Raw genomic sequence first — 26,983 nt, 5'->3', positions numbered from 1 at the left:
GGCCGCGGCTGGAGTCTTGGCTGCCGCCTCCAGGGCGCTCTTGCTGCCCCGCGCGACCCCAGGATTGCGAACTCTTGCCCCTGACCTGTTGGGCGGGGCTCCGCGCTCCAGCCATCAGCCCGGATGGGTCTCCTGGCTGGGACTTGGGGCACCTGGAGTTAATGTCCAACCTGGGGTCTGCGGAGACCCGATCCGAGGTAAGTGAGGGAGCGGGCCGGGGAGGAGGGAGCGGGTGGTGCCTGCGTAGCGGGCGGGTGCGGCTGGCTGAAGGGTGCCCTAGTCAGAGGGGTGCGTCTGAGAGTAGAAAGTGGAAAGACTAGAGGGAGGCTAAGCTATGCGAGAAGAGAGAAAAGTAGAACCGGAGAGAGGCCGGCCTTTCGGAGGAGCATGTTGCCCTTTCCACGTGGGCAAAGATCGCTGGAGCCCCAGATGCCCCTGGACCCCGAATGCCCAAGAGAGGCAGTTTCCTTCCCGGACTCGGCGAGGCGCTCTTCCGTCAGGTCACAGAACGATTCAGGGCTTGGGTCATCTTCGAACCCACCGCCGTCGAAAGTATCCTCTCTGGACGAGCAGAGATACTGTCATTGCCAAGGGTGCAACTTACTATTGAGCTTGTTTTGATCTGTTCCAAGGCAAAGCGCAGGCCCGGGGAGGGGCTGCTGCAAAGGTGTTGAGAACCTAAAAATGGAGGGCTCACCTCCTCCGGGCGAGGTCTGGCAAAGCTACATTCCTCACCCGGCTGCCTGCACGTTCCTAACGCCCTCCACCCCAACTAACCATCCCCGTCGAGGTTAGGAGAGGGGCTTTCTTGGCAGTACTGGAGTCAAATCTCAGTCTCGAACATATTCTTGAGACTCCACTAGGCCGCTGAGGTTATTATTTTAATGGCTCCTTTTTCTCCTGTACTCTGTGTCGCCTTCCAATAACACCCCACCACCACTGCCACTACTTTACACCATCTCGAGGCTAATTCCGCGCTGGTGGTTTGTTTCCTGCCCCAACCAAGAAAAACCAACCCTCTTCGGGCTGGAAATGGACTTTCGCGGGTTCCCGCCAGCCTCCTGGCTCCCAGCTAGTTTCGGCTTTGGTAGAATCAGCCGCCAGGACTGATGTGCGCGCCTCCGGAGGCTTACCCATCCGTGAGCTCGCAACACTTTTGCTCATAGGCGGGGACAAAGGCAACTCTTCCGGCCCCTGCTGCGATGTTAGAACGCGCTCGACTCTTGCTCAGTATTTGGAATATATGCTTAGGTATTTCAAGGAAGAGATGTTTCTTCCAACCTCTCTCACGCACCCGGTCCCGCAAAGCCGTCAAAGTCGGCCTGGACCAAACTCTTACTGTTTCGCTGCGCCTTCGCTTTGGCAGGGAAGGTGGCGCCTTTTCAACAAGCAACAAGTGTCCGATCTCTGGGAAGTCCGCCGTGTCCCTAGCCCTCTCCTGCTAGCAATTCGGGTGCTCTCGGACCTGGAACTGGCATTTTAAACAGTCAGACCCCCTTCCCAGTTGGCCTGCGAGAAGTGTCCCAAATTCTTTTTCCCTCCCTCATCTTGGGCCCCGCAGTTATGGGGGATTAAGGGGAGACTAAGTCCTCTGTCAGTCAAGGACGCGAAGCATAGTTAAGAAAAGCAATAGATCTTCCAGCAATTTCTGTCTCTACCTCCCCACGCCAGAAAAAAAAAAAAAAAAAAAAAAAAAACTCGAGTTTATAGCAAACCCGTCTCCCCGCCCCACCGCCTCCTCTTTCTCTCTCTGAGACCTGGATCTTGAAGGCAAAGCCCAAACAAACCTCCCAGCCTGCCAGGCACAAGAAGGTGCGGGGGCACTGACGGCGGGAGCGCTGCCTCCTGCGAAGCTGTCACGGTGACGCGGGGAAGGGGTGGGGGATGGTCTAAAAGCAGGTTGCCAAGAAACCCGCTCAGGTGAAGTGGGGAGGGGAAAACCAGCGAGAATCGAGGGGTGGGAGCCTGAAAAGCAGAGATGCCGGTAAGGACCTTCACAGGTCCCCGGGCTAATAGGATTTCGGGAGGCTTGTAGAGGGAGTGATGGTTCTCCGGTTTTATAACTAAAATGATAACACAGCCTCCGGGCCGCGTGGGCGTGACACGGCTCAGACGGTTTCTGGTGCCCCCTGCTGCGGGGAACTCAGAAATGCCTCGCAGCGAGCGGCTGCTTCTGGGAGCACTTCTGTGGCTTTCCTGGGCGTCCTTGCCTCCCCAGGCCCGGGGACCCACCAGGTGCCGGCGCCCGCAGCCTGCTGCTTTTGCCCTGCCGGAGCGTGGTGGTCCCGGACCCAGAAGGGGACCAGCCTGCCAGGCACGAGAAACGGTGCGGGGTTACCTGGCAGAGCAGAGCCCCCATCACTTTCAGGAGCAGAGCTTGGTTCTCGCACGTGGCGGCGCGTGAAGCAGTTCGCACCGCGGGCAAAGGCCCATGGTTGAGGAGAAACGCGTCGGGCAGATGTAGATGTGTTCTGGGAAAGCGATAGAGAGACAAACTGAGAAGCCGAGGGGTGGAGTCCACACAGACTCTGAGAAACACGTCCTAGTAGACGCTGTGTGCCGAGTCCCCAGAACCTCCCCCGTTTTCCCCCGCCCAGCAAATACCGGGAACTAAAGAGCCGCTCGGACTGGAGCCGGTCCCGGCGGCGCTCAGAGGGAAGAATGCGCCCTCCCTGTCCGGGGGGGAAGAGGGGGAGCTCGATCGGGGCGCTGGCGGCGCTCGGCCGAGGGCGGGAACCGCAGCCGGGAGCCTCCTCTGGCTAGGCGGGGAGTTTTCCACTGTGTAGTCTTTTGCCAACTTCGCCACACTTCTAATTGAGGATCTCCACGTCCAATTTTAAAAGCCCTCCGTCGGCCAGGCAGGAAAAAAGGGAAAACCCTCTTAAGACGGAAGGGAAATCTGGTGCCTCTGTGGCTTCCTGCTGGCGGGCACCGCGATTTGGAATGGCGCATTAACCCCGCGCCTCCATGCTCCTGCGGTCTGACCGCCAGCCATTTCGCACGCACCCGGGAGCTGGCACCGGCGAGGGGATGGGGGCGGGGGGGCGGCTCGCGTTCCTCAGGTCCTAGCTGCCAAAGTACCTTTCTGGGCTCATTTTGCACGGCCTGGTGCAGTTTTCCTGTGTCTGCGCGTCGCGACCCGGAACCTAGTTTTTCCGGAGTTTGCAAACCAGCCCACGAGGCAAGAGGCGCTGGGTGCTGCAGGTCACTAGGAGTTTCTAGTCCCTACACCCTCTCGAGCCCAACAGCTGTATAGCGAACAAACAGACGCTCAGGGGATGAAAAATCCATTCGTCTCTGCAGAGGTGGGAGGTGGCGGCCGAATTAAAGGCTTCCCCGGGTTGCCTACACCGGGACAGGGGCTGGGGTTCCGGGTAGAGATGAGGACTGGAACCCTGAAATGGAGACGGGGGTGCCTGTGAACTAATGGCTGGGAAAGGCACAGAGGTTTTTGCATTTACCTGGTTTCTACATTTCCCTCCCGCATGGGAAAAAAATAAAAATCGAGTTTTTCCTAAGAATCCGTTTTATGGAGCGGGTCGAGGGGAAAGGATAATCGACTGCATGAATTTCGCAGATTCCACTTGAGGAGATCCTCTCTACGTCACTAGTCCCCTGGAGATTGGAACCCTGGGATTAGGAAAGCACTGGATAACACTGCGCCCCAAGATGCCTCGGTTCTTTCCCGTCTCATTGGTTGGAACTCTCCCCCGAATTTACAGCCCCCTTTTCTCACCCACCCTCAGCTGCATGGCCCTCCTTTGTAGGGGTGTGAGGATTGAGAAGCCAAACAGAGCCCACCTCGGACTGAAAAGAGCTGAATCCCCTACTCTGCGCCATACCACTGTCTAGGCCTTCCAATACCAGAGCACCTCCAAAGCGTCGGAGACTGGGTACAGTCGTCCAGGCGTGATGGGGGCGCGGGGAACCAGCGACCCCTCTGGGAGGGGAAGGGATTACGGGCAGAATCTCATCTCTCAAAGGTGCAAAAATCCAATCAAGAAAGGGTTTTCGGGTATACTACGGAGGATTAAAACTTTCAAGACAAATGCAGTCTTTGCCTAACAGCAATGGTAAAACATTTATTGAGCTCTTACTACATGTTCCGCTAGCGCTTTTCATGCGTGATTTAATGTTCATAACCTTAAGAGGTGGGACGAGTATTTTTAAATCGAATCAGTGCTTCGGGAAGTTAAGTAACTTAACCCAGATATCCCATATTGGCCAAAAGTCTCCAAGTCCCCGCTAACTTCTTGCTCTGGCAACAGAATACCTATTTAGATGGGGAAAATGAGGCGTGGGCGGCAGGCCGGGTGAGTGGTACCCCCGAGCCTATCCTCCAGTAGCCAGAAGCCCGGTCGGGACCCGAGGCAGGGGAGTGCGCTTGATTTTATTCCCAAAGAGAAAGACTGGTCACTGCTTGGGCAGAGGACTGGTTCCGGGGCCTATAGGAGCTACCGGGACAAGAAGGGGAGGTCTCTGGTTGGAGTGGAGGACGCAGGGTGGGAACTACCTGATTGCCCCCAGGAATGGGGGATTTTGCGCACCAGTAGAGGGCACCGGACAGGAATCGTGGTGGGGGGTTAACTGGAGGGACAGCAGCCCTGCTTGGAACTCTGGGTGACCCCTAAGACCGGGTGGTGAAGAAGGGCAACTGCAACCTGAACCAGGAGTGCGAGCTGCTCCTGGGGCGCAATGAGGAGGGAGAAGCGAACTGGGGACTTGCAAGGAGGGCAGGAGTGCCCGGGAAGCCGCTGGCCTGCAGCGGTGCCGGAGGAGGGCGGTGATGAGGTTGGAGAGGGGCGCAGGGACCCGCGGGGAGCCCAGGCTTAACGTGCTATTCTGCGGTTCTCTCCCCCACCTCCCGCCTGCCCGCGCAGGTGCCGCCGCCGGACGGGACTTTAAGATGAAGTTATGGGATGTCGTGGCTGTCTGCCTGGTGCTGCTCCACACCGCGTCCGCCTTCCCGCTGCCCGCCGGTAAGAGGCCTCCCGAGGCGCCCGCCGAAGACCGCTCCCTCGGCCGCCGCCGCGCGCCCTTCGCGCTGAGCAGTGACTGTAAGAACCGTTCCCTCCCCGCGGGGGGGGGGGCCGCCGGCGGACCCCCTCGCACCCCCACCCGCTGGCACGTACCCCAAGCCAGCCCGATGACTGTGTGGCCTACCGACCCGTGGGCAAGGGGTGCGGGTGCTGAAGCCCCCAGGGGTGCCTGGCTGCCCAGTGTTTCCCACACGCCTTGCCTGAAAGTGACACGCGCTGGTTTGCCCAGCACAGAGGGGATGGAATTTTTATGCTGCTCCTTTAACGTTCTGATGAGCAAATATGCTCCCCACCAGCACCACCACCTCAGAAACGACACACACAGCTGTCCCCTTTTCTGTTTCCTCATCTATACACACTCCCAGTTTTTCTTTTATTCTAAAGCCCTTTATCTGTGTGACTGTGCCTGGCTGTGCTTAATTCTGAAAACTATTGCACTTTCATCCTAAACCGCGCCTGCAAGGCGAGAGGCCGACTTTTCACAAAAGCAAGCCAGAGGCAGAGAAAACACAGAAGGGCCTCCGTTTCCAGAACAAGCGTCTGGGTAATGTCAAATCTGTTCAGAAGAGTTCCTCTGTTCTGTAAAGTTCCGGTTCTAGAAAGACTTAACCATAAATAGTGCTGGCTGGGACTAGGGACAAAGACTGTAGCTCCCTCCACGTGTGACAATGCTAACTCTTGAGAAAAAAAACCCAGGTTATTCTTATTAGAAAATAAGTCTGTGATTTACCTCTCAAAAGTTAACATGTTTTAGAAGCAAGTCAATTAGAGCGTATCGGCTGTGATGTGATCTCCTTTTCCCTCCCTCCTCAGAAGCTTGTTGCATGAAGTGAGAGATGCTACATTACACGTGATAGAGGCTATTGCAGAGGCATAATGTCAACAAAGGTAGCAATAGAAAATTTCACACAACCCCAAAATAAAGCAGGAATGAGCTGTATGTAACTAGGATACCACCCTGGCTACTCTTCCCTCCCTAACCCCACCCCCAGAATTATCCCTCTAGTTACTTCGCGCTTGAAACTTACTATGGTCATAACCACAGTAGTAGTCCCGCAATAGTCAGCTGTGCGCTGAGTCCGCCAAAGCCAGTGGCCTTGGCTAGGAAACAACCCAGTAAATGCAATATGTTTATTTTATGCTTAATTATAGCAACAAAAGCACCTCTTCCATAAGTCCCAAGAAAGACAGAAAGTGGATTTTTTTTAAAGGCAAATTAAGACTTCAAAAGTAAGTTAGGGAGCATGGTTAATCCTTTGAAACTAAAGTACCTGTTCCAAGAGTGTCTATCAATTAGCTGTATAAACCTACTTTAGAGGCTTTTATTTCCATCACAAATTTAGTGTATATAAATGTTCCTCCAACAGAAACTTAAAAATGCCCCTTAGTGCCAGGTCTTCCAAAACTGGCTATTCATTCACTGAAACGGTCTAGACGAGAGGGACAGGGACATAATGGCAGATAATAGTTCTCTAACCCAGACATTGCCAAGAGAAAAACGACTGTGCCTGATTACAAAGCTGATTAATTCATGGAGGTTTAATTGCCTTATTAGTGCCCTGTTTAACTAGGTTCATTTAATTCTGGCTCGGGCTCCTGGCTCTGCTTTCAACTAACTCTGTGACTTTCAGGCAAGTTACTTTACAGCTCAATGAATAGTCTGTAACTATACCATAAAGAGAGGCCTTTCTACTCCACAATGCCAGTGGCTATAAGATCTGCCCCTTGGCCTTTATGCTTGTCCTAAAGTCCTTTGGGAAGTCTCCTAAGAAGAGATTGGAGTCACCTAGGGAACTTTAAAGAATACTGATGCTAGGTCTCACCCCAGGAGATTCTGATTTACTTGGTTTGGGGTGCGGCCCAGGCACCTGAGTTTTTAGGTGTTCCCCAGATGAGTCTAACATGCAAGCAGACTTGAGCCACTACAGCTTGATAATACCCAAGAAAATCTTTGGCTCATATAAGGTACAAATAGTCACAAAGCAAGTGAGTTAGCACAGATTGCGGGGGCGAGGGCATGTTGTGGGGAAGAAGGATTGCTTCCCTTTTCCAAAATTGATACTATGCCATCAGTGAACAAGATTCTCACTACTCTATTTATATTTGAACAGCAGAACACACCCCATTGTGTTTTGTCTATGACAAGACCTAGTCGATCCTAGAGGAAACCTGAAAAAGAAACATTCCCAAAGAGAAACTGAGCTGCATTCTAAGCCAAATTGACTTCTTTCCAGGTATGTTTGATTCAGTAGCAAGCTGTCAGTGCAGGGAAGGCAAAATAATGACAGTATGCAGACTTTGAACACTGAACCAGTGTCAACACGCCCCTGTCACAGTGCTGACATTTATATCCTGCACTGTACATGGTGCAACTGGTTAAGGCTTATGTAGAAAAACATTAAGTCACCACATTTCATTTAAAAATAGAAAGTATCATAAATTCTGATTCCTCTAGTTCCATCCAAATACTTGTAACTTAATGATTGAGCAAAAGAGCTTTCATGCCACATTAACAGTCATCCTGTGCTTTTCACAGGAGGACCAGGATATATAGTTTGCACACTCACCTTTGAGATTGCATGTGTTCTGCTGGTTCCAATGTAAATAAAACATCCAGAATTCTATTCCTAGTATGACCTCAGTGTGAGAAAACCAAATAGAATTCATAATTGGCCAATGGGCTTGCCTAGAGGCTGGTTGTAAAGTAAATGGCCCAGGACTGCTTCCTGTAGCAACTTCTAGCCTGTCTAAACTCAAGGACTTGTGATTTGACTTTTGGGCTACCCAAGACTTTTCTCTTTGGCTGTCTTTGTTCGTTTATTTTGCTTTTTGCCAGTATTTTGCTTTTTGCCAGTTTCCAAAGGGCAATTAGAGCAGGCATGAGGAATCTGCAAGTTGAAACTTGCAAATGTCATAGCATTTTCAAGCTGAAAGGAAACCCCTCTAGTCCTGAAACCTAAAGAGGCAAAGCAACTCGTATATGATGTGCCACAGTTCCATGATCACAGGAGGCAGGTCTGAAGCTGGGAACAGTGTTTCCCCCAAACTACTGAAATGCACTTTATATGGGAAGGGGAGGATACTTTGTATAGGAGGAAGGTCTTGAACTAATGACTTAGACCATGGTGCACAAGGTTGTTTGAATTTATTGAAGGTTAGTTCATCATAGTCATATTCCCTATCTTAACTCTAAATGTATTTAATAAGTAAAAGCATAAAATGCATGTGGTTTTAAAAATTTGCATCTAAATGCACATATACATTCACCAAATAGTTACATGTGTGCCTGTCTATGCCAGGCACTGTCCTAAGTGCTAGGGATACCTTGATACACCTAATAAACAAAAGTCACTGCCCTCATGGAACATACCTTCTAGTAAATGTCCATGTGTGGTGGTTTGAAAAAATTAACATGAAAGAACCTCAGTCCAGTAAGGTGGGCTGAATTTTTTGTGCAACTGGAGACCAACTAAAATGACATTGAGCATTGTTAAGTTGTAATCACAAGTAATTCCCAATTTAGTATAATATAATGGGATTATATTCTACCAGTTTGAGAGCAGTTCACAAAATTTCCTATGGGAACAATTTTTTAAATTAAGCTATCAAGTTTTCAGGCTAGCCCACAAAAACCTATGTAAACCACAATATAACTGAACTGTCATTCACAATATTACTGACAGTCTCTGCCCTGGGGGCCATATCCTATAATCTGCAAAAGGAGGGCACAGAACAAATCAGGGAGGTTTCAGCAAGCAAGAGCTCAAGGTAACACATTCAGACCAGACTAGGATTTGGACCCCAGCCTTGCCACTTAACTGAGATATTGAGCTGTTACTTAACATCCCTTAAGCTTCGGTTTTCTCCCCTGTAAAACAGGCATAATAGTAAACCAGTCTCATGGGCTGATGTGAGGGTATTGCTTTGTAAAGCCTCTGCTCCATAAATAGGGATCATAGTTGTCATTTGCCACCCTCCTACTTACAATGGCCCCTCCTTGGGCACCCAGTGAATTCCCTTCTTCCGCTGCGACATCTGCCAGGATGCTGCTCTAAATAGTGGGATTTCAGCAGCACAACAGAGTACGGGGAGTGAAAGAAATGCAGGCCTTGTGGGCAGGCTATTTTGGGTCCTATTATTGGTTGGCCAGCACGTAGGCAGGCCAGGCTTGCCTGGGATTCTGCCCCTGGGTCAGCTGCCCCTGACTCTTCCCAGGTTTCACAGCTCTGTTGCTTCCCCAGTTTCTAAGCCCACATATTTCCAGTGGAATTTTTCTCACCAAACTCCCATGGTTGTGTTAGGGAGACCTCTTCCCTCATGGGAAGGAGGGAGGCAAGGTAGGGTAGGATCTTTCTATGTAAGTGATAAGAGGGTTGTGAGTTGGAGGCTACCTGTATAGAGATGGAGCGTATCTTTGTAAATGATCCCAGCTGGATATTTAATTTAAGATGTTTCATACCCTAGCAAAAAAATTTAGTAAACTGTGAGACCACCTCTACAGATCTAAGCAAGCTTCTAGTGCAACAAACTGGGTAAATGTTAAGCTTTCAAACCTAATGTTATGAAATATAAAATTTAGAATAAACAAGCACCATGTATCTATTGTGTCTTATTGCTTAGGTACTGTATGACTGGACAATACTTTAACAAAGTAACTACCTAAGCCGGAAAGGCGCTCTGCCACTTGGGAAGGGTCTCTTGGAATCAAAAAATTGCACATCAGACTCTTGTAGGAGGCACTGATTCTTTACTTGAGATCTGAGACCAACATTCTCATTCTGGTCCCAGTCTGGAAACCTATTTCAAACTGTTGCTGTTTAGAGACATCTATTTAAGGCTTAAATTGATTTCGCCAGTCTTAGGATCTTAGGCTGACCCAGGGCGTAAGCAATGTACTCAGCAGGTTCTTCTTCAACAGATATAAAAATTAAAGCTCCCTGATATTTTCCCCTGCTAACATCTCTTTGTTCTTTGTTTATTTAGCACTCGTGACCCATAGCACCTTCGTTTGATTAAAATACTTGTTTTTTAGTTAATCACTTGAGCTCAGTCAGGAAATAAATACTAAATAGCTTTCATGTGCTGGGTGCCATGCAGTCTCAAAAAGGCTAAATTTGTAAATAAAGTTGCTGGTGATCTAGTTGTAAACTATTGCTAGGTGGATGGGCAGATGGCTGGATGGGTGAATAGAATGTCAGTCAGATAGATATGTCTATTGTGTAGGGTTTAGGTGAGCTGTACGCATGCGTGGTAAAAATTCCTAGCAGTGAGGTCACTGGGATTTGGGGATCATAGCAGGGATGACTTCAGGGAAGGGGGAGGATTTGACCTGGTACTTGAAAGATGGGTTTTGGGAAAGGAAGGGAAAAGGAAAGGGGGACCTTCCATACTAGAGAGTAGCATGGGAAAATTTGTGACCATGATGTGGGGTAGGGACAGTGGAACCAGGAGGAGGACAGACCAGTCTCCAAGTTCTAGAAAGAGGTACTAAGAAGTGGTGGGAAATTGAAGATGTCTTGATAGGTGATCGCAGATTGTGTGACGCTATAAAATTCAGGAAAAGGTATTTGCTCTGTTTTTGATAGCAGTGAGGCACCCATGGAGCAGGCAGGTGACTGCAGAGGGGGGTATTGCTTCAAAGCTGTCTTGCAGCAGAAGTTACCTAAATACCCAGACTGCTTTTGAGTGGGGCCTATGCCATAAGCATGTCTTTCATTTTGAGGTATTGTGCTCTTATTTTTTAAAATGTTCTAGACATAGGCACAATTGAATCAAACTACTAGCCCCAAGTAAGTGAATAGCTGCAAATAAACACTTAATATAAAAGTTAATGACCTAGCACCTTTTAACTATCCGCATGATGAACATGAACACAGTTCTTGTCCTGAAATCAAGTAAGTCTGAGCTCTACAGTACAACAGGAGATATTATTATCCCCATTGTACAGGTGAAGAAAGGAGACCTAGAGCGTTGTTCTAGGTCACAAACCTAGTAAGTGGTGAAACCAGAATTTAAACCTCAGCGTTTTGGTCCAAAAGCCAATATTTCTTGACTTTACACAGACTGTGTGTGCATATTAGTGGATTAAGAAAATACAGACATTTGGCTTGCTTAAAAATGCACTCACTAACCCTGAAACACAGATTTTCAGGAAAATTAAGCAAGCAAAGAGAAAGGAAAAGCAGAGACTATCAAATTTCCTTTAGGCCCTTTTAAAATTTCCATTTGGGCTGTGGTAGGCTTAAGCCTATATTACTAATGACTACTTCAAAGTCCAGATCAGGATGTTTTAAAAAGAGAAACATGAATTTAACTAAGTATTCCTATAATATTGATGCCTTTTGCAATGAGAGAAGGCTCCCTAACTCTTTGCAACAAATGCTTGGTAGGCAGACAGCATTCGGGAAGCCTTGTGGGAGACTCTAGTTCTTAGATCACTCCCATTCTGCCCAGCGAGGGGATGGCATCCACATGGGAACCTAGTGTGACCGCACAAGTGCCAGAGCGACGGCCTCAGTGGGAACAGGAGTATGCGTAAGTAGACTTAGGTCCCCACTGGGAAACAACTGGTTAGCTCAGTAGAGGCAAAACCCACTTTTGCATAACTTTAATAACATAATTGAAGCAGAAAAGCATGGTTTTAAAACAATATGTTTTTGCCTGAAATTTTTTTGCCTGCAAACCTGCAAATAAGAATGTTGAAAAATGATTACCTACTTTGAAGCTTTCTAAAATTTTTCATCATAGGTTTAAATAGTTACACTAGATGTCATTTCTAGCCCTTTCAGGAACTGAATATATGCTTTAAATATTCTTTTGGCAAAATTTTGCACCTGTATATGTAGCTTATTCAGTTCATGGAAAACGATCAAACTAATCAGCCCAAATCAATTGGCTTTTTGGTCAGGAAAAGTCTGACTTCATTTTCAATTCAAATGTACATGTTAACATACACCCCATGACAACTGTCACACTTCTGGATCCCAATTGTAAGGTAAAGAGATGGATAGGTGAACAGTCAGACAAGCAGAGAAAGCACTGAGGCTTCCCAGGGGGCCTGACCAGGAGGAAATATGGAGCAGCTTGCTTCAGGATTTCTTGGTTTATTCACAAAGTTATCTCCCTTTGGAAGTGGTTGTAGTACAATGAACACCCATACATCCTTCAATAAGATTAACCTCTTTTTTAGCATTTTGCCTCGTTTTTTTCTGAACCATTTGAGAATTTGTTGCAAACATCAGAATGTTAAATATTTCAGTATGTACCTTCTAAGAACAAGGACAATATCTTAGATAGCCACAATTCAGTTATCAGTCTCAGGAAATTTAATATGGATATAATACTGTTATCCAATAGATAGTCCGTGTTCATATGTCCCCACTTGTAGCAATTATGTCCTTTATGTTTTGTTTTTTAAAAAAAAAAAAAAAACCCAGGACCATAAATTGCATTTGACTGTCTGGTATCTTTATACTTCTTTAATCTAAAATGAGTCACGAGTCTTTTTTTCTACATGACATTGACATTTATGAAAACGCTGGGCTCTTTTGCCAGCTGTTTCCCAGACTGCCCTTCAGTTTGGATCTGTCTGATTATTTCCACATGATTAGGTAAACATCCTTGGAATATCATATACATGGCGCTGCGTCCTCACATCAGGAGGCACCCAATATCAGTTTGTCCCAAGGAGCCATTCATGCATGAATGCCTTTGTATGGCACCTGAAGGTGTTTATCCCCGGGACAGGCCCCACAATAGAATGGCGAGACGGGTGAGAAGCACACCATCTCTCAGTAAGGACAAAGGGGGATTGGAAAAGGGGACATGGGCAAGGAGAACCACAGCGGGAACATCCGCAGGCAGACCAGACGTTTTAGGACACGGCGCGTGTGGAAATTGAGGAAATGGACACGGATTCCCTTTCAACCACCCATAGGCACTGCAGACAGTCTTCATGTGCCCCCAGAGGGCCAAGTGCCTCAGTTTGAAGACACTGCTCTAAGCCATAGTGGACACAAAGATATCCCTTATGGGCTCCGGGGTCAGCTGACATTTGCGTGTTTAGTTGTCAGGCATTTTGAGGAGCACAGAAGAGCTTGCACAGCCTCCCAAGACAGGCCTGTGGCTTCTGCCCTCAGCCCACCATGCCAGGGGCTCCAGGCCCTGCACAGAGGTCTCTCCTCTGTAGAATATGCTAGACTAAGTAGGGACCAGTGTCTGGATCCCCTGTTGGGCAATCTTGCTCTGTCTAGAGACCGCAGAGTTGGCTTTGCGCTGCTGCCTTCTGTGCAAATATTGCTGAAGGAAGGTCCCAGATGCAGCAACCATATTGGCCTACATGAGGCACCATTTGTGAAATACTTTCTGTGGACCAGGAACTGAGCTGAAATCTTTTCTTATGTTATCATATTAATTTTGACCTGAAGGTAAAGTTGTGACTAGCCCCATTTGAAAGACGGGGAAATTGAGACTTACAGGGTTAGCAACTTAGCCAGGGTCTGGACACAGGGCAGCCTGAGTCCAGCACTCACACTTGTCACCACTGCACAAGATCACTTCCTGACACCCAGATGTCACTCTTCTGACTGCATCAAAAAGTCATCAAGGAAAAAAAATCAGGGAATGGGTTTAGCAGATAAAGTTGTTTTAGAATGATAACCATATCTCATTACCTGAAGAGTGTTTGAGATTCCCGTAAATTCACTTGCTGGAGGTAGAAAGAAATTCCCTCCTTGTATCTGACCACAGGAATCTACCAAACAAATTCAAATGATAAAGAAGATTTCTTTCATCTTCTCTTAGTCCCTCCTTCTTGTTCAAATCACTGAGACCCTTACAGGCCTTTTACCCACTGCTCAGTGGGTCCCCTGGGAAGAGCTGAGGGACGCTGAGGGCAGAATCCTGCAGGGTCGTGCAGCCTCTCAGGCTGGGGGCAGGGCTTCGCTGAAAGAAGAAAGGAGAGACTCCACCACCCCCACAACCCCCTGCCTCTGAGAACACCACAGGCATGATTTGCCCTAGTGGCTTTTTGTGCACTTAATTTTACTGGGTAACTTTCTCACCCTTCCCCATTAAGTTTTTTATAAGGGCAGTAGCAGAGCTCCTGGTGTGTGCTCATTAGCTTGGGGTGTTTATTACTGACTCTGGAGTGCTTTTAGCTCACACCAGGTGTTCACGGATTAGCTAACAAATGAATACCCTGTTGGGTGTTTTCCTGACTTAAAAGCTGAAGAACGGACACTTTCCACCCAGGGCCACCATGCTGTATTACTGTAAAATTATTAGCATAACTATAATAAAAGCATGGACCACATACATAGAAACCAGAGCAAGGTGATCAGAACCTGAGTAACAAAGGAATTTACTGTCTGTCTCTCCCTGAGTGGGGTTTTCTGGCTGTTTATATTCATGGAGTAATTTTCAGTCCATTTGTTACAAATTTTCTTAGTTGAGTTGTAGGATAACAGTTTAGGATATAGTACAAGTAGTATGTGCAGTGTCATTCAAAGCGGGTGGAGATGGTAAATAAGACGACATTTTGATGGGCAAAGTGGCTTTTCAAAGTACAGCTCCTTTTTCTGTATTCTAAGGTGTTTTGCATTCTGGTTGGTCTTTTTCTTCTGCCTTGAGAGAATCCAGAAATGCTTTCTTAAAACAACAAAACACTGGTGTTTTTACAACGCAAATACTTTTCAAATAAACTGATGTCATGCCTTTCCGTCAACAAACCACTGGTCCTGAAGAGAATGCACTGGTAGCTCTGGAAATGGTCACAATGACTTAGTAAATTGCCTCAGCTGGTAATTGTTTTCAGGAAAATAGATGCTGTGGACACTCCTGAAAGTTAACCCAACAGCAGCCTATGATCAGGACGGTCTATCAAACACTAGATGAATTCCGTGTCCAAAATAGGAAAGCACGGAAGGTCATTACATAATGTAAGATGCATCAGCATTCAGTGCTTACTGATCTATGGGCCTTTTTAAAAAAGTAGTTCAAATAAGTGGCAAAGACATCACTTTGAAATAGGAGCAGATGACAAAACTGTACAGAAGTTTTTCAGAGAACTGGAACATTCTCGTGAACTCACAGTTAGAGTCCATTCTCATGGGCTGCACATTTTAGAGGTTCCTGAAGGTCAAATAAGAACAAGAGTTGACAGCCCATAGGTCAGCTTCAAGGACAAGCTGACTGGCTCTCCTGATCCATTTTGTGCCACTTGCAGTGGGCAATTCTAGCCTTGGAGTCATAAGCCGGGCATGACCTAAGCATACTTGAAGCGGCAAAAACAGAAATGAATAAAACTGGGGTTCGAAGAAAATGGTTATTTGAGTGTTTGACTTTTGGGTGATGGGGACTGAAGGAGTTGTAGCGTGTGGCTGTAGTGTGTCCTCTCAGGGGTCAGGGGGCCCGTCTGTATTTTTACAGATGGAAACTGACGTTTAAGAATGCCTCGCAGTAGAATCTGGATGCTTTCAGATGCAGATACAGGGTCCTTTCTACACATCTTCTACCTCTCTCAAATAGGGCACAGGAAGATGACTTGATGATTTAAGAGAAGATTGATGACGATCATTTCAAATGTAGCCGAGACATTGAGCCAAGAGGTAGAAGAGGTCGAGCACTGCAGAGTTCTGAAATACCACCTGTGGGGTTTCCTGGGGCCCCAGGGTACTGGCTGAGCTGAACGCTGCTGGAGTGTCAGCCAGAGGTGGTCTTCTCCCTGGCAGAGGTGACTGAAAAACCCGTGTCTGGCCGCGTGTTCCAGCCAAGACTTAGACTCTCCACACTTTAGCACTGTGGAGCTGGAAAGGGCCCCAGAGAGCATTGAGTTGACCTCAGAAGGGTTAAGCGACTCTTCCAAGGTCACGCGGCTGGTCAGGGACTGACCCGGGACTGGAATCCGGGCCTCTGTTCTCTCCAGCTCTGCAGCAAGAGCCTGGTCATTTGGTGCCAGCGTGAGTTGGAGGAGCTTCCGGAGATGGGGCCTCTCTGTCTGGATCTGCTGCCGTGCTGGCTGCGGCTTTTCCGGTTTTAACTGGGAAATCGCCAGAGCTGCCTTAGCATGATATGCAAGAACCAGGACATGGGAGAGATGCCCCTGAGTGGCATGGCTTTTCCTTTTTTGGAGACAATTTACTGTATTCTGTGGCCCATGGCAGCCTAACGTTAGGATCTACTTAGCGTTCATACTGAATTTTTCAACAGAAAGTGTGTTTCTCACCTCCTGTGCTGACTTTGGTAAATGTGTACAGGTGAAACCAGCATGTCTTGCTCTTGTCTCAGAGTAAATTCCAATCTGCCACAAGACTTGAAGTGCTCAGTGATAGTAGAGTTTTTACTTTAAAATGAAAAGATAATAAGTTTGAACTTTGAAACTGAACCACCAAGTCCACATTTGTTAGTCCTGTGGCCTTCACCAAATATTTGTCTTCTCTGAGCCTCAGCTTCCCGAGCTGTAAAGTGGAGATAGTATTCAATTTAGCCTCCAAGGGAGGTTGTCAGGTTTAAAGTTAATGTTGTGTGAAAGTAGGCAGTATTCCACCTTTATATTGGTAATGTTTTTTAAGTGCTTCAAGGAAGCCCTTATCTAAGTTATAGCCTGATGAAATTTTGTAATGCAAGAAGTTTTAAGGTTAAACTCAGCCATGTAATTCTTGTAATGATATTCCAATATTAGTGAAAGAAAATCATGTTTGTATCATATAGAAAGACAAAAATAACTTATTCCAAAACAATGACATTTGTTGGGACTCTTCTTGAGAAGTTATATCAATTTTAAGTTGATCTTTTCTTTTCATATATGTATGTGTGTGTCTCTGTGTGTAGACACATATGTATGCATGCGTGTGTATGTGTATGTGTTTATAGACAGAGAGAGATCTCTATATTTTTCAGACGCTTGGCCTGTAGAGCAATTTGCATCTTACCTGCAATATAGGTAGGCAAAGAATACCAGATTCAATGTCTCCCACCATTAGGGGGTTTTCCATTTTCCTCCTGTCTGAAGACAGCCTTTCATAGGAAGCTCTACATGTCAGGATGGATGGCACTGCACCTCGACAGCCACAGGTGCAGCATCCTATGGCCTCATCCTCAGCTTCCTGCCCCATCCCAAAACTGGGCCCTACCATCTGGCACTGGTTCCTGATGTATCTCTCACTTGTGTGGCCTTGGCTTAGGCAGCAGCTCACCCCTATGAGCCTCTTTAGCCCTCACCCTTCCAGGCACAGAAGCTGGACACTTTATAGTGAAGTGGCAAGGCTGTTCTCCCCCCAGCAAGAAACCCCTGAGCCTTCTCTCTGGGGCCCCTGCATCAGCCAAGCCCGGCTCCTGCAGATCTCAAGCCTGGCCTTGGAAGACCTCTCCTCCTGGACAGGACCACTGTGGGTACTGAGGTCAAGCCCCCTCTCTCCTGGGTCCCTCTGAGCCTCAAAGACCTTCCCTCCACCCTCTGGATAAGGAGTTGTGTCCTCACCACTTTGTCCCTCATAGACAACTTTGTGCCACCTCCCTCTCCGGCCCACAGGTTGGGGACTTAGGATGACTTAGAATGAAAGTCAGCTTAGACTCCCTGCCTGGCCAAGCTGAGGAGGGGACAACCAGCTACAAGTATTAAAATGACCCTTTGATTAAAATATGGTTAACCTGTACTGTTTTTAGACAAATATGGCATTTTAGGAAAAGACTTTGTCCACTATTGCCAGCTTAACCAATGTAATGTTTTAGATTATGTAATTTTGAGTTCAGCGATTACAGGGAGGACTTGGAGCCCTCAGCCTTGTTCCTATTAAAACTCAGTTGACTTTACAAAATAGTCACTATCTCAGTCCTTTGTTCCTGAGGTGGCATTACTATTTTTTCCCCCACAATCGAGGGCAGCAAAGTCCTTGCAATGAACTGTTTGTTCCCAGAGTGGTGCCCCAGTACAAGGTTTCATTTGTTTAAGTAACACTATTTATACAAAGAACACATCAAAATTAAAATATTTTCAATAGAATAATACCAAAATATTTGGTTGCACTCTGAAGGATAGCTTAAATGCATCTGAGCATTTTGGATTTCCAAAAACTTTGTCTTTTAGATGGACATGTTTTCCAAGATATATCCTTCAAGCAGGTCTGGGAAATGAGCAAAGATATGACCTATTGTTTTTTTAATGATGCTCCTCTTTTGTGGTTTGCAAGTATCTCACAATTAAAGTTAATAAATGAGGGTCATTTGCGTATCTGACATTCTGCCACGGCTTTTATAGGATGAAGACAGAGATGCGCCAGTAAGTCTTAATTTAGGGAATGAATCCAAACTCAGTCTCCTCTTCGTTTCCCTCAGCTCAGTGAATTCCTGGAAAATAGAGGCAGCTGTGGGCATCTCAGCTTATCACCAGGAGTTTCTTGTCTGGGCTGGGTGAGAGGCCTCTGCAGAAGAGTTAAGGACAGGCTCAGTGAGGCTGCCCAGCACCCTCTGCAGAGGAGTATGGCTCCTAATGTCCCCAAGTGCCTTGCATCAATAAATTGAGGCTGGCTCTAAGAATGAACTCATTTAGTTGGAACAGGCAGGCCTATTTGCCCTGTGGTTTGAAAAATACAATGTTGCCCTTTCCTGGCTTCCAGAATTCATATCCATGTAAATTTTTCAGCATAAATATTTGTTGTTTGTTCTATTTTTCATGACTATGAAGGAAAACCAAACTTCAGCTTAATAAGAGTTGCCTATGGCCTGAACTTGGGGCTTAAATAATATTTCCACATTAGCAACAAAGTGTGAAGGAGACTTTCCATCAAAGGAAGGAGTTTTCATTAGCCACACGCCAGGAAGCCTTTTGTTTAAAAAAATAAATAATAGACTTTATTTTTTAGAGCAGTTTTAGGTTCACAGCAAAATTGAAAGGAAGGCGGAGAGTTCCCATATACTCCCTACCCCTACACATGCATAGCCTCCTCCACTGTCAACATCTCCCACCAGAATGGTACATTTATTATAACTGATAAACCTACATTGACACATCAATATCTCTCAAAGTCCATAGTTGACACTGTGGTTCACTCTTGGTGCTGTACATACCATGGGTTTGGACAAATTTGCTATGACGTGTATTCACTCTTTACCTGAAATTCAAATCAGGCTTTCTGTATTTTACCTGGCAAACAAAGCCTGTGACAAAGCCATGCAATCAAAATATCTTAAAAAAGGAGGAAAAATGTTTTTCAAGATCTTCCAAGTATCGAGGGCTAAGAAAAAACACTATAAGCGCTGCTTCAAATCCTTATTACTATAACTCTAGTAATACAAATTATGTAACATATAGATTAATGAGTCTCTAAACCAGCATAATTTTAACTTCTGTGACTCTAATGTTTTCCCATTAGCTTATATTAAAATTTTAGTAATGTTTTACCCTCATTTCTGATTAATCTTCAGTTAATTGTTAATTGAACTTAACTTTCTATATGCCCAGGTTCCTAAATTAATGTTAATGACCTATTTAGAATTCTTGAATAGAGCCTATAATGTGAGTCCTTTTGTAAAACAGAGTCTCTTTTTTTTAAATTTGAAGACTCTTCTGTATTTTGATTAGTCACTCCTAATATATCTGTTTTATAAGTTCCAATTTATATAGAAGCATGTTTTTTTTTAAACTGGGCACATCTGTATTTATTTCCTCTTTACTAGCTTATTGTTGAAAGAAATCACCAATAGCTAAAACAGCTCATTTTAAAAAAAAAAAAAGTCAATTGTTTCTGTCAAAGTGATTTAAAGTTGTTGTTTTGTTTTCTTTTCTTTTGAAAGAACACTTCCTAAAGGAAGTTCAGTGAGAAAGCAGTACAAAGGAAAGGACAAATTAAGAGCACTCTTGGCCGGGCGCAGTGGCTCACACCTGTAATCCCAGCATTTTGGGAGGCTGAGGTGGATGAATCACCTGAGGTCAGGAGTTCAAGACCAGCCTGGCCAACATGGTGAAATCCCATCTCTATTAAACATACAGAAATTAGCCAGGTGTGGTGGTGGGCACCTGTAATTGCAGCTACATGGGAGGCCAAGGCAGGAGAATTGCTTGAACCCAGGAATTGGAGGTTGCAGTGAGCCGAGACCATGCCATGGCACTCCAGCGTGGGCAACAGGAGCAAAACTCTGTCTAGAAAGAAAGAAAGAAAGAAAGAGAGAGAGAGAGAGAGAGAGAGAAAGAGAGAGAGAGAGAGAAAAAGAGCGCTCTCCCGGGCCCCCTTAAGAAAGCATTACTCAGGGAGCAGAGAGCTTTGGGAGACCCAGGGGAGGTGGGCGCTGAGAATTACTGCTGCTGCGAAGCTGCAGAAAGCTGCGGAGGAAAGGCAGTTTGGAGCTCTCTGGTGGGCAATGACTGTGCCACTCATGGCAGAGTGGCTTTCCTGAGTAATGTGTTCATTTTGGAGCATTTCATTTCATAATGATGCAGTTTTCAGCTGAAGTCCCAGTGTCCCCTTGAAAAATTAAGAACTCTCTTTCCCCCTAGTAAAATGACCCGACTCATTCAGCCAGCAGTTACCGTAGGCCTCCACAGCCTACCCAAGCACCTGGAGATCCCTCAGTGAATAAGCAGGACAGAGTTCCTGCCTCTTGGAGTTGACATTCTTTTACAGAAGACAGACTATAAATAACAACCCTAAGAAATCAGTTAGATGGTGTGTTAGAATGTATCTAGAATTATGGTGGAGGGGGAGGCACAGGGCAGGGGTATCTGGATTAGGGGTTGGGGAGGAATCTTGTTTTAAACAGGGAGGTCAGGTGGGACTCATGGACAGTGACATTTGAGCAAAGACTTGAAGGAGATGTGGGAGTGGCCACAGGGTGGGAGACATGTAATCTGATATTCTTTGCCTACGTATATTGCAGGTAAAATACAAATTGCTCTATAGGCCAAGGGACCAGGTGGAGAGGGGACAGCCAGCACAAAGGCCCTGAGTTCCTGACTGTTTGAGCTGTAGTTCTCAAGGGATGGTGTTGCCCCTAGGGGACATTTGCAATATCCAGTCATGACCTTGATCTGTCATGACTAGGATGGGGGATGCTACAGGCCTTGTTTTAGTCCATTTTCTTACTGCTATGAAGAAATACCTGAGACTGGGTAATTTATAAAGGAAAGAGATTTAATGGACTTACAGTTCCACATGGCTGGGGAGGCCTCACAGTCATGGCAGAAGGCAGAGGAGGAGCAAAGTCACATTTTGACATGGCGGCAGGCAAGAAAGCATGGGCAGGCAGGGGAACTGCACTTCATAAGACCATCAAATCTCATGAGACTTATTGACTAGTACCAGAATAGCACAGGAAAAACCTGCCCCCACGATTCAATAACCTCCCACCAGGCCCCCTCCCATGACATGTGGGGATTATGGGAGCTAAAATTCAAGATGAGATTTGGCTGGGGACACAACCAAACCATATCAGGCCTCTGCTGGGTGGAGGCCAGGGATGCTGCCAAACATCATACAGTGCACAGGACAGTCTCCCACAATGAAGATGACCCAGCCCAAAAGGCCAGTGGTGCTGACACTGAGCCCCGTGTTTGGGGAATGGTAAGGAAGCCAGGGTAGCTAGATGGGAGGGAGGAAGAGGAGAAACAGGAAAGGAGGTCAGAGTTACGTAGTAAAGGCTGGAGGAGAGGGGCAGCCAGGTCAGGTAGGGCCTTTAGAGCCAGTGTGGATTTGGGCTTTTTCTCCAAGAGTAATGGAGAGCCATTGGAAGGTTTTGAGCAGAGAGGGTTATGTTCTGCGTTTACAGTATCTCTCTGGGGGCTGGGTAGACGATAGATCGAAGGTGGGTAAGGGTAGAATGAGGGAGCCCAGTTCAGGGGCCACTGCAGTTATCCAGGCAAGAGGTGACAGGACTTCAGCCAGTGTGGAAACAGCTCTGTGACTTCTGTGCAGCCGATCCAGCCAATGCCAAATTTCAGAGAGCAACCGGGCATTCTATGGCTTCCAGTCACCAGTCTCTTCATTGTCATATATCGTATGTTTTACATATTACACACACACACACACACACACACTACACACATACGTGGTTAAGTTGCCTTTGCTAGATTTTGTTCTATAGGAAGGGATACCTGATATTTTAACAATTAAATAGGTTAGGTTTATGACAAAACAATTTGACATGGGTTAGACATAATGTAATCTTTCTATGCTTTAACACAATCTTGGCAAAAAACATTTACTCTTGCTGACAGCTCTTCTGTGGTATATTTATTTAAGCCACTTATAATCCTAAACATAATAAATAACCTGAAAAATGAGGTGAGGGAGACGTAAAAGGCCTAATACCTAAGAAATAGGTGTTTGAATTGTATTTCCCCTGTTTAGAAATTTATTACATTGTTCCATTAGTTACTTTTCTCTTCTTACTTGATCCGCCAAAGCAAACGCTGAAATCCCGCAGAAAGCACCGAGAAACTGCTGATTCATACTTTCACCAAAGGTCTCAGACATCTTAGTGTCCCCGCATCCTTCCTCCATGTGATCTCCCTAATGAGCCTCTTGTCCTGCTTGCAGCCAGACCGTGGGAGCCATGTGACAGCCTGCAGCTGAGGCCGGACCTCACCCTTGGGGGCAGGGCTGCTTCTATCCACAAACAGCATCTCATTTCATTTATTGCTTTGATACATAAATGCCATTTTACTCTATCACTGGACTTTTTTGTTAAAGTCATGCTGTTCAAAGGAAGCAGTAAATTAGTCTCTTTGTTAGTAAAATGTAAATTGTTTTCCTGTTCCTTAATGATTTTTAAGGAAGTTTTAAACTGTAGTTGCATTCCTGAGCTCTTCATGTGTTCTGTCGGAATGGTTCTTGTCCCACTCAGCCACACAGAATCAAAGCAAGTTTCAGGGAAGAGCACTCAGTATTCCAGATAAAGGTAGCCATATTGGAAGACCTCACTTCTTTCACCCTGTAAGATGGTGTCTCTCAAAGTTTGGTGCGTGGATCTTTGACATTAGAATTCCTTGGGGCTTGTTAGAAGTGCAGATTCCTTGGCCCCTCCCCAGATCAACTGACTCATTGTCTTCAAGGGTAAGGCCAAGAATCTGCATTCTAGTCAATATCCAGGGTATTTTCCTGCACACTCACATTTGAGAACCACTACTCTAGGTTGTGTGACTAGGCAGGAAAAATGCCCCTAGAGGATTGGCCAGCTCACAGCAAGCTCTGTATGGACTTGTTAAAAATGGTGGATGTTATTCAAATGAAAACTACGCTTCTAAGGATTTGTTTTCTTCGAGGAAGTATGTCACCACCATGGTAGTCTCCTCTTCCAACTAAATCATCTTTCTTCTGTGCATTTTTGCCTCTGTTCTTGGGGATTACAATGGTCCCGTAGCTTAATCAACTGATAGTTTTGCTGTGGGTCCAATTTTTGCTGACTTTAGGGGGGCACTTTGATTTTGAAGATGGCTTGAAACGATCATTTTGTCTCATGTGCCATTTTCTCTTTTCTTGTTGAACAGCAAATATGCCAGAGGATTATCCTGATCAGTTTGATGATGTCATGGATTTTATTCAAGCCACCATTAAAAGACTGAAAAGGTCACCAGATAAACAAATGGCAGTGCTTCCTAGAAGAGAGCGGAATCGGCAGGCTGCAGCTGCCAACCCAGAGAATTCCAAAGGAAAAGGTCGGAGAGGCCAGAGGGGCAAAAACCGGGGTTGTGTCTTAACTGCAATACATTTAAATGTCACTGACTTGGGTTTGGGCTACGAAACCAAGGAGGAACTGATTTTTAGGTACTGCAGCGGCTCTTGCGATGCAGCTGAGACAACATATGACAAAATATTAAAAAACTTATCCAGAAATAGAAGGCTGGTGAGTGACAAAGTAGGGCAGGCATGTTGCAGACCCACCGCCTTTGATGATGACCTGTCGTTTTTAGATGATAACCTGGTTTACCATATTCTAAGAAAGCATTCCGCTAAAAGGTGTGGATGTATCTGACTCCGGCTCCAGAGACTGCTGTGTATTGCATTCCTGCTACAGTGCAAAGAAAGGGACCAAGGTTCCCAGGAAATGTTTGCCCAGAATGGAAGATGAGGACCAAGGAAGCGGAGGAGGAGGAGGAAGAAGAAGAGGAGGAGGAGGAAGGCAGCCATCTTGGGAGCCTGGTAGAGGGAGATCGAGCTACAGACAACTGGACAGGAGAGAGAGAAAACAGCCCTCTGGATTCTCCAGGATGGCAGCCGATGTCACTAGAAGCTCAGAGCTGATGTTCCTGGTTGGCTGTTGCCACCGTTTCAGCTGATACGGTCCACTGTCACTGATCACCGGCGCGGCTGCGGATGCACTTGAACCAAACCAGTGTATCTCCTGTGATTTGTTTTCATGTGTCTGAAGACACCAGGGAAACAGGGATCCTGGTGTTGTTCCTTGTCATTACGTTTTACTGCTGAAAGTAAGAGGTTTATTTTTCTGTCACTCAGTGGAGACATACCCTGGAAAGGAGAGGGAAAAAAAAAAAAAGCAAAGATACAAGAGATAATCACCTTTGCATTTGAAAGTCGAGGCCCGAGGTTTACTACAACCAGCATTTTTGCCAACAGTTGGTGATGGATTTCCATCATCGTGTGTGGGGTGGGAAGAAGTTGGCTAGGAACCAAAAAGGCTATGCTCATGATTAAACACAAACCTGAAGGTATTTCCTTTATGTCCTTGGAAACAGGAAACGAGTTATGGTTTTCGCCAGCATTCTTGTAGGAGAGAATTGGGGAAGGCCCCCAACTGCCCCCGGGCAGGGAGAGCACCTCGGGCCTGTTGGTTTACAGAGAGACAGATGTTACATACCCAGCTCCATTGATGCGTGGTCACCAGTGACCAGAGAAGCTACTCGATGCAATGCATCTGTTTCAGATACAGAAATATAGAGAAGATATTTATTGAGATTTAAGTTATTGTTATTTATTACCGTTCACTAATGAGTTTCTCTTTTTTCCCTTATTTATTAAAGTTTCTTTTCAAAGGTGCCAAAGTATATGTGCTCGCAAAATGTAAAGAAAGGTGACAAAAGGAAATTCGAATTGGGAACAAGGGTCCATGCTTTTCAAAGTATTAAAAAGTTTTTTGCTAGGCAAAAATCACTTACTTTACCTGTTTAAGAAAATATCTCATTAATTTTCCCCAGATTTCAGCATTTTCCCCAATTTTTATTTGTGGAGCGTCTCAGGCAAGCCCCCTTTCCTGGAGCAGCGTGCAGAGACCACCGGCGCTTGATTTTATTTCTTCCTTGCTCCATCGCTGAACAGAAATGTTGTGGGCTCCACTTCCTGTTGTATTTAAGCTCTTAGTCCCCTCCATGTATACCTAGCTATACTATGCATAACCATATATAGAAAAGGTTCAGTTCCTTTTAACAGGTAGTCCTGGATTTAATGTTGACCTAAAAGTAATGTCAACAATGCTGTCAGGTAGCTACCATTTTACAGACTGCCTCCATCCCTGCTCACCCACAGCCCTCCCGAGAATATGCCGGCTGCCCTGTGCAGCATGGGAGACACAGGGGCCTTCCAGAGGTAGGGTCTACCAGGTCCTGTACAACTCCTGGGCTGTCACCGAGGGGTCAACAGCTGCTGCTGCTATATACCTAAACACCTGACAGTTCCCTGGGGAACAGATGGCTGAGAAGGGTGCTGAGGAAGCCACGTCTGGGCCAGCCACAGCCACACACAGAGCCTCATACTTAAGAGTGTGCTGCCTTTAAATGAAGGCGATCAGGGCCAGTGCAGCGGCTCACACCCATAATCCCAACACTTTGGAAAGCCAAGGTGGGAGGATCTCTTGAACCCAGGAGTTTGAAACCAGCTTGGGCAACATAGGGAGACCCTGTCTCTACGGAAACTTTAAAAATTAGCCAGGCGTGATGGTGCACGCCTGTGGTCCCAGCTACTCAGGGGGCTGAGGAAGGAGGATCACTTGAGTCCAGTAGGTCGAGGCTGCAGTGAGTTGTGATCATGCCACTGCACTCCAGCCTAAGTGACAGTGCAGTACCCGGTCTCAAAAAAAAAAAAAAAAAAAAAAAAACAGAAAGAGGTTGGAATGGGAGGAAGCATCAGGTGGGAACAGCCACCCCCTCCATGCCCTAGATTGTGAATTTGTCAGGCAGCCAACACACGTATGACACACTAGGCCTTATATTAGAGCTTGTTGCACATTTCATAAAAGGGATTTTCATCAAGGAGATAATCTGTTACTACCTTAATGGCTATTAGTCATAAAACTATGACAGATTTAGCAATTAAATGAAATACTGGCCTCCATCAAATAATCATGTCAGTTTTACAAAGTAACAAGAAGCAGCAGTTACCAGATATCCCATCCCCTTCCCTGAAAATACCCAAATTCTTCACGGTTCTGCCCTTCTCTGTCTTTTCTGCTCCCCTTGCCTGCCTGGGAAATGGAGGAAAGGCCTTCTCTCTCACCTTCTCTTGGGATCTTGCTGAGAATTCAGACTGCTCAAAACAGTGACAAACTCCAGCCATCCAGTCATTCATGGAGTGCAATTTGGATGTGGCCCCAGGGGCATCTGTCCTATTCAGAGAACCCTGGCAGGTGCGATAGCCACTGTTCCCAGGCTTCAACCTCAGTGACTGCCCCACACCCACACCAGCTCCCCATGGAGAGTCCCTGCCCAAAAAAAGCTGTAGTATCCAATGGGTGTTGACAGCTCGTTCCTGGCATCACCTACACACCACAAGCAGGTTTTAATGGAAGCAAATTGCTCTACCAAATCCACAAAAGGGTAAAGTTTGTGATTTTTCTTTATCATTGCGATCGCCATCTGATACAGTAAGGAGTGCACTTGTTTGAAAGTTCTGACTTCTCTGATCTGTCTCGGTCGTTTGTGTTATACAACCAAAGTTCTCTACAGACTTTATTTTTGTACAATATCATTTTGTAACTTTTTACAAATAAAAACTCATTTCTAT

At 46.2% G+C, this 26,983-nt stretch overlaps 1 protein-coding gene across 5 annotated transcripts; it reads left to right on the top strand.

The window, feature by feature from the left end:
• The first annotated feature begins 29 nt into the window (after nucleotides 1–29).
• Nucleotides 30–26,983, top strand: GDNF (glial cell derived neurotrophic factor). 5 transcript variants are annotated; one of them, XM_011966018.1, is made up of 3 exons: nucleotides 30–197; nucleotides 4,881–5,057; nucleotides 23,518–26,983. In XM_011966018.1, the coding sequence occupies exons 2-3, from the start codon at nucleotides 4,907–4,909 to the stop codon at nucleotides 24,000–24,002; spliced, it is 636 nt and encodes a 211-aa protein (XP_011821408.1). In that variant the 5' UTR covers nucleotides 30–197; nucleotides 4,881–4,906; the 3' UTR covers nucleotides 24,003–26,983. The 5 variants fall into 5 exon arrangements, with proteins under 5 accessions (XP_011821408.1, XP_011821418.1, XP_011821400.1 ...); XM_011966028.1 differs by lacking the exon at nucleotides 30–197 and adding an exon at nucleotides 3,875–4,073 and having other exon boundaries at nucleotides 4,881–4,979; XM_011966010.1 differs by lacking the exon at nucleotides 30–197 and adding an exon at nucleotides 3,875–4,073.

The sequence above is a fragment of the Mandrillus leucophaeus genome, unplaced genomic scaffold, assembly GCF_000951045.1.
Source record: "Mandrillus leucophaeus isolate KB7577 unplaced genomic scaffold, Mleu.le_1.0 Scaffold119, whole genome shotgun sequence".
NCBI classification, from domain to species: Eukaryota; Metazoa; Chordata; class Mammalia; order Primates; family Cercopithecidae; genus Mandrillus; species Mandrillus leucophaeus.
The sequence above is the reverse complement of the archived record's forward strand: the minus strand, read 5'-3'. Positions and strand labels throughout refer to the sequence as shown.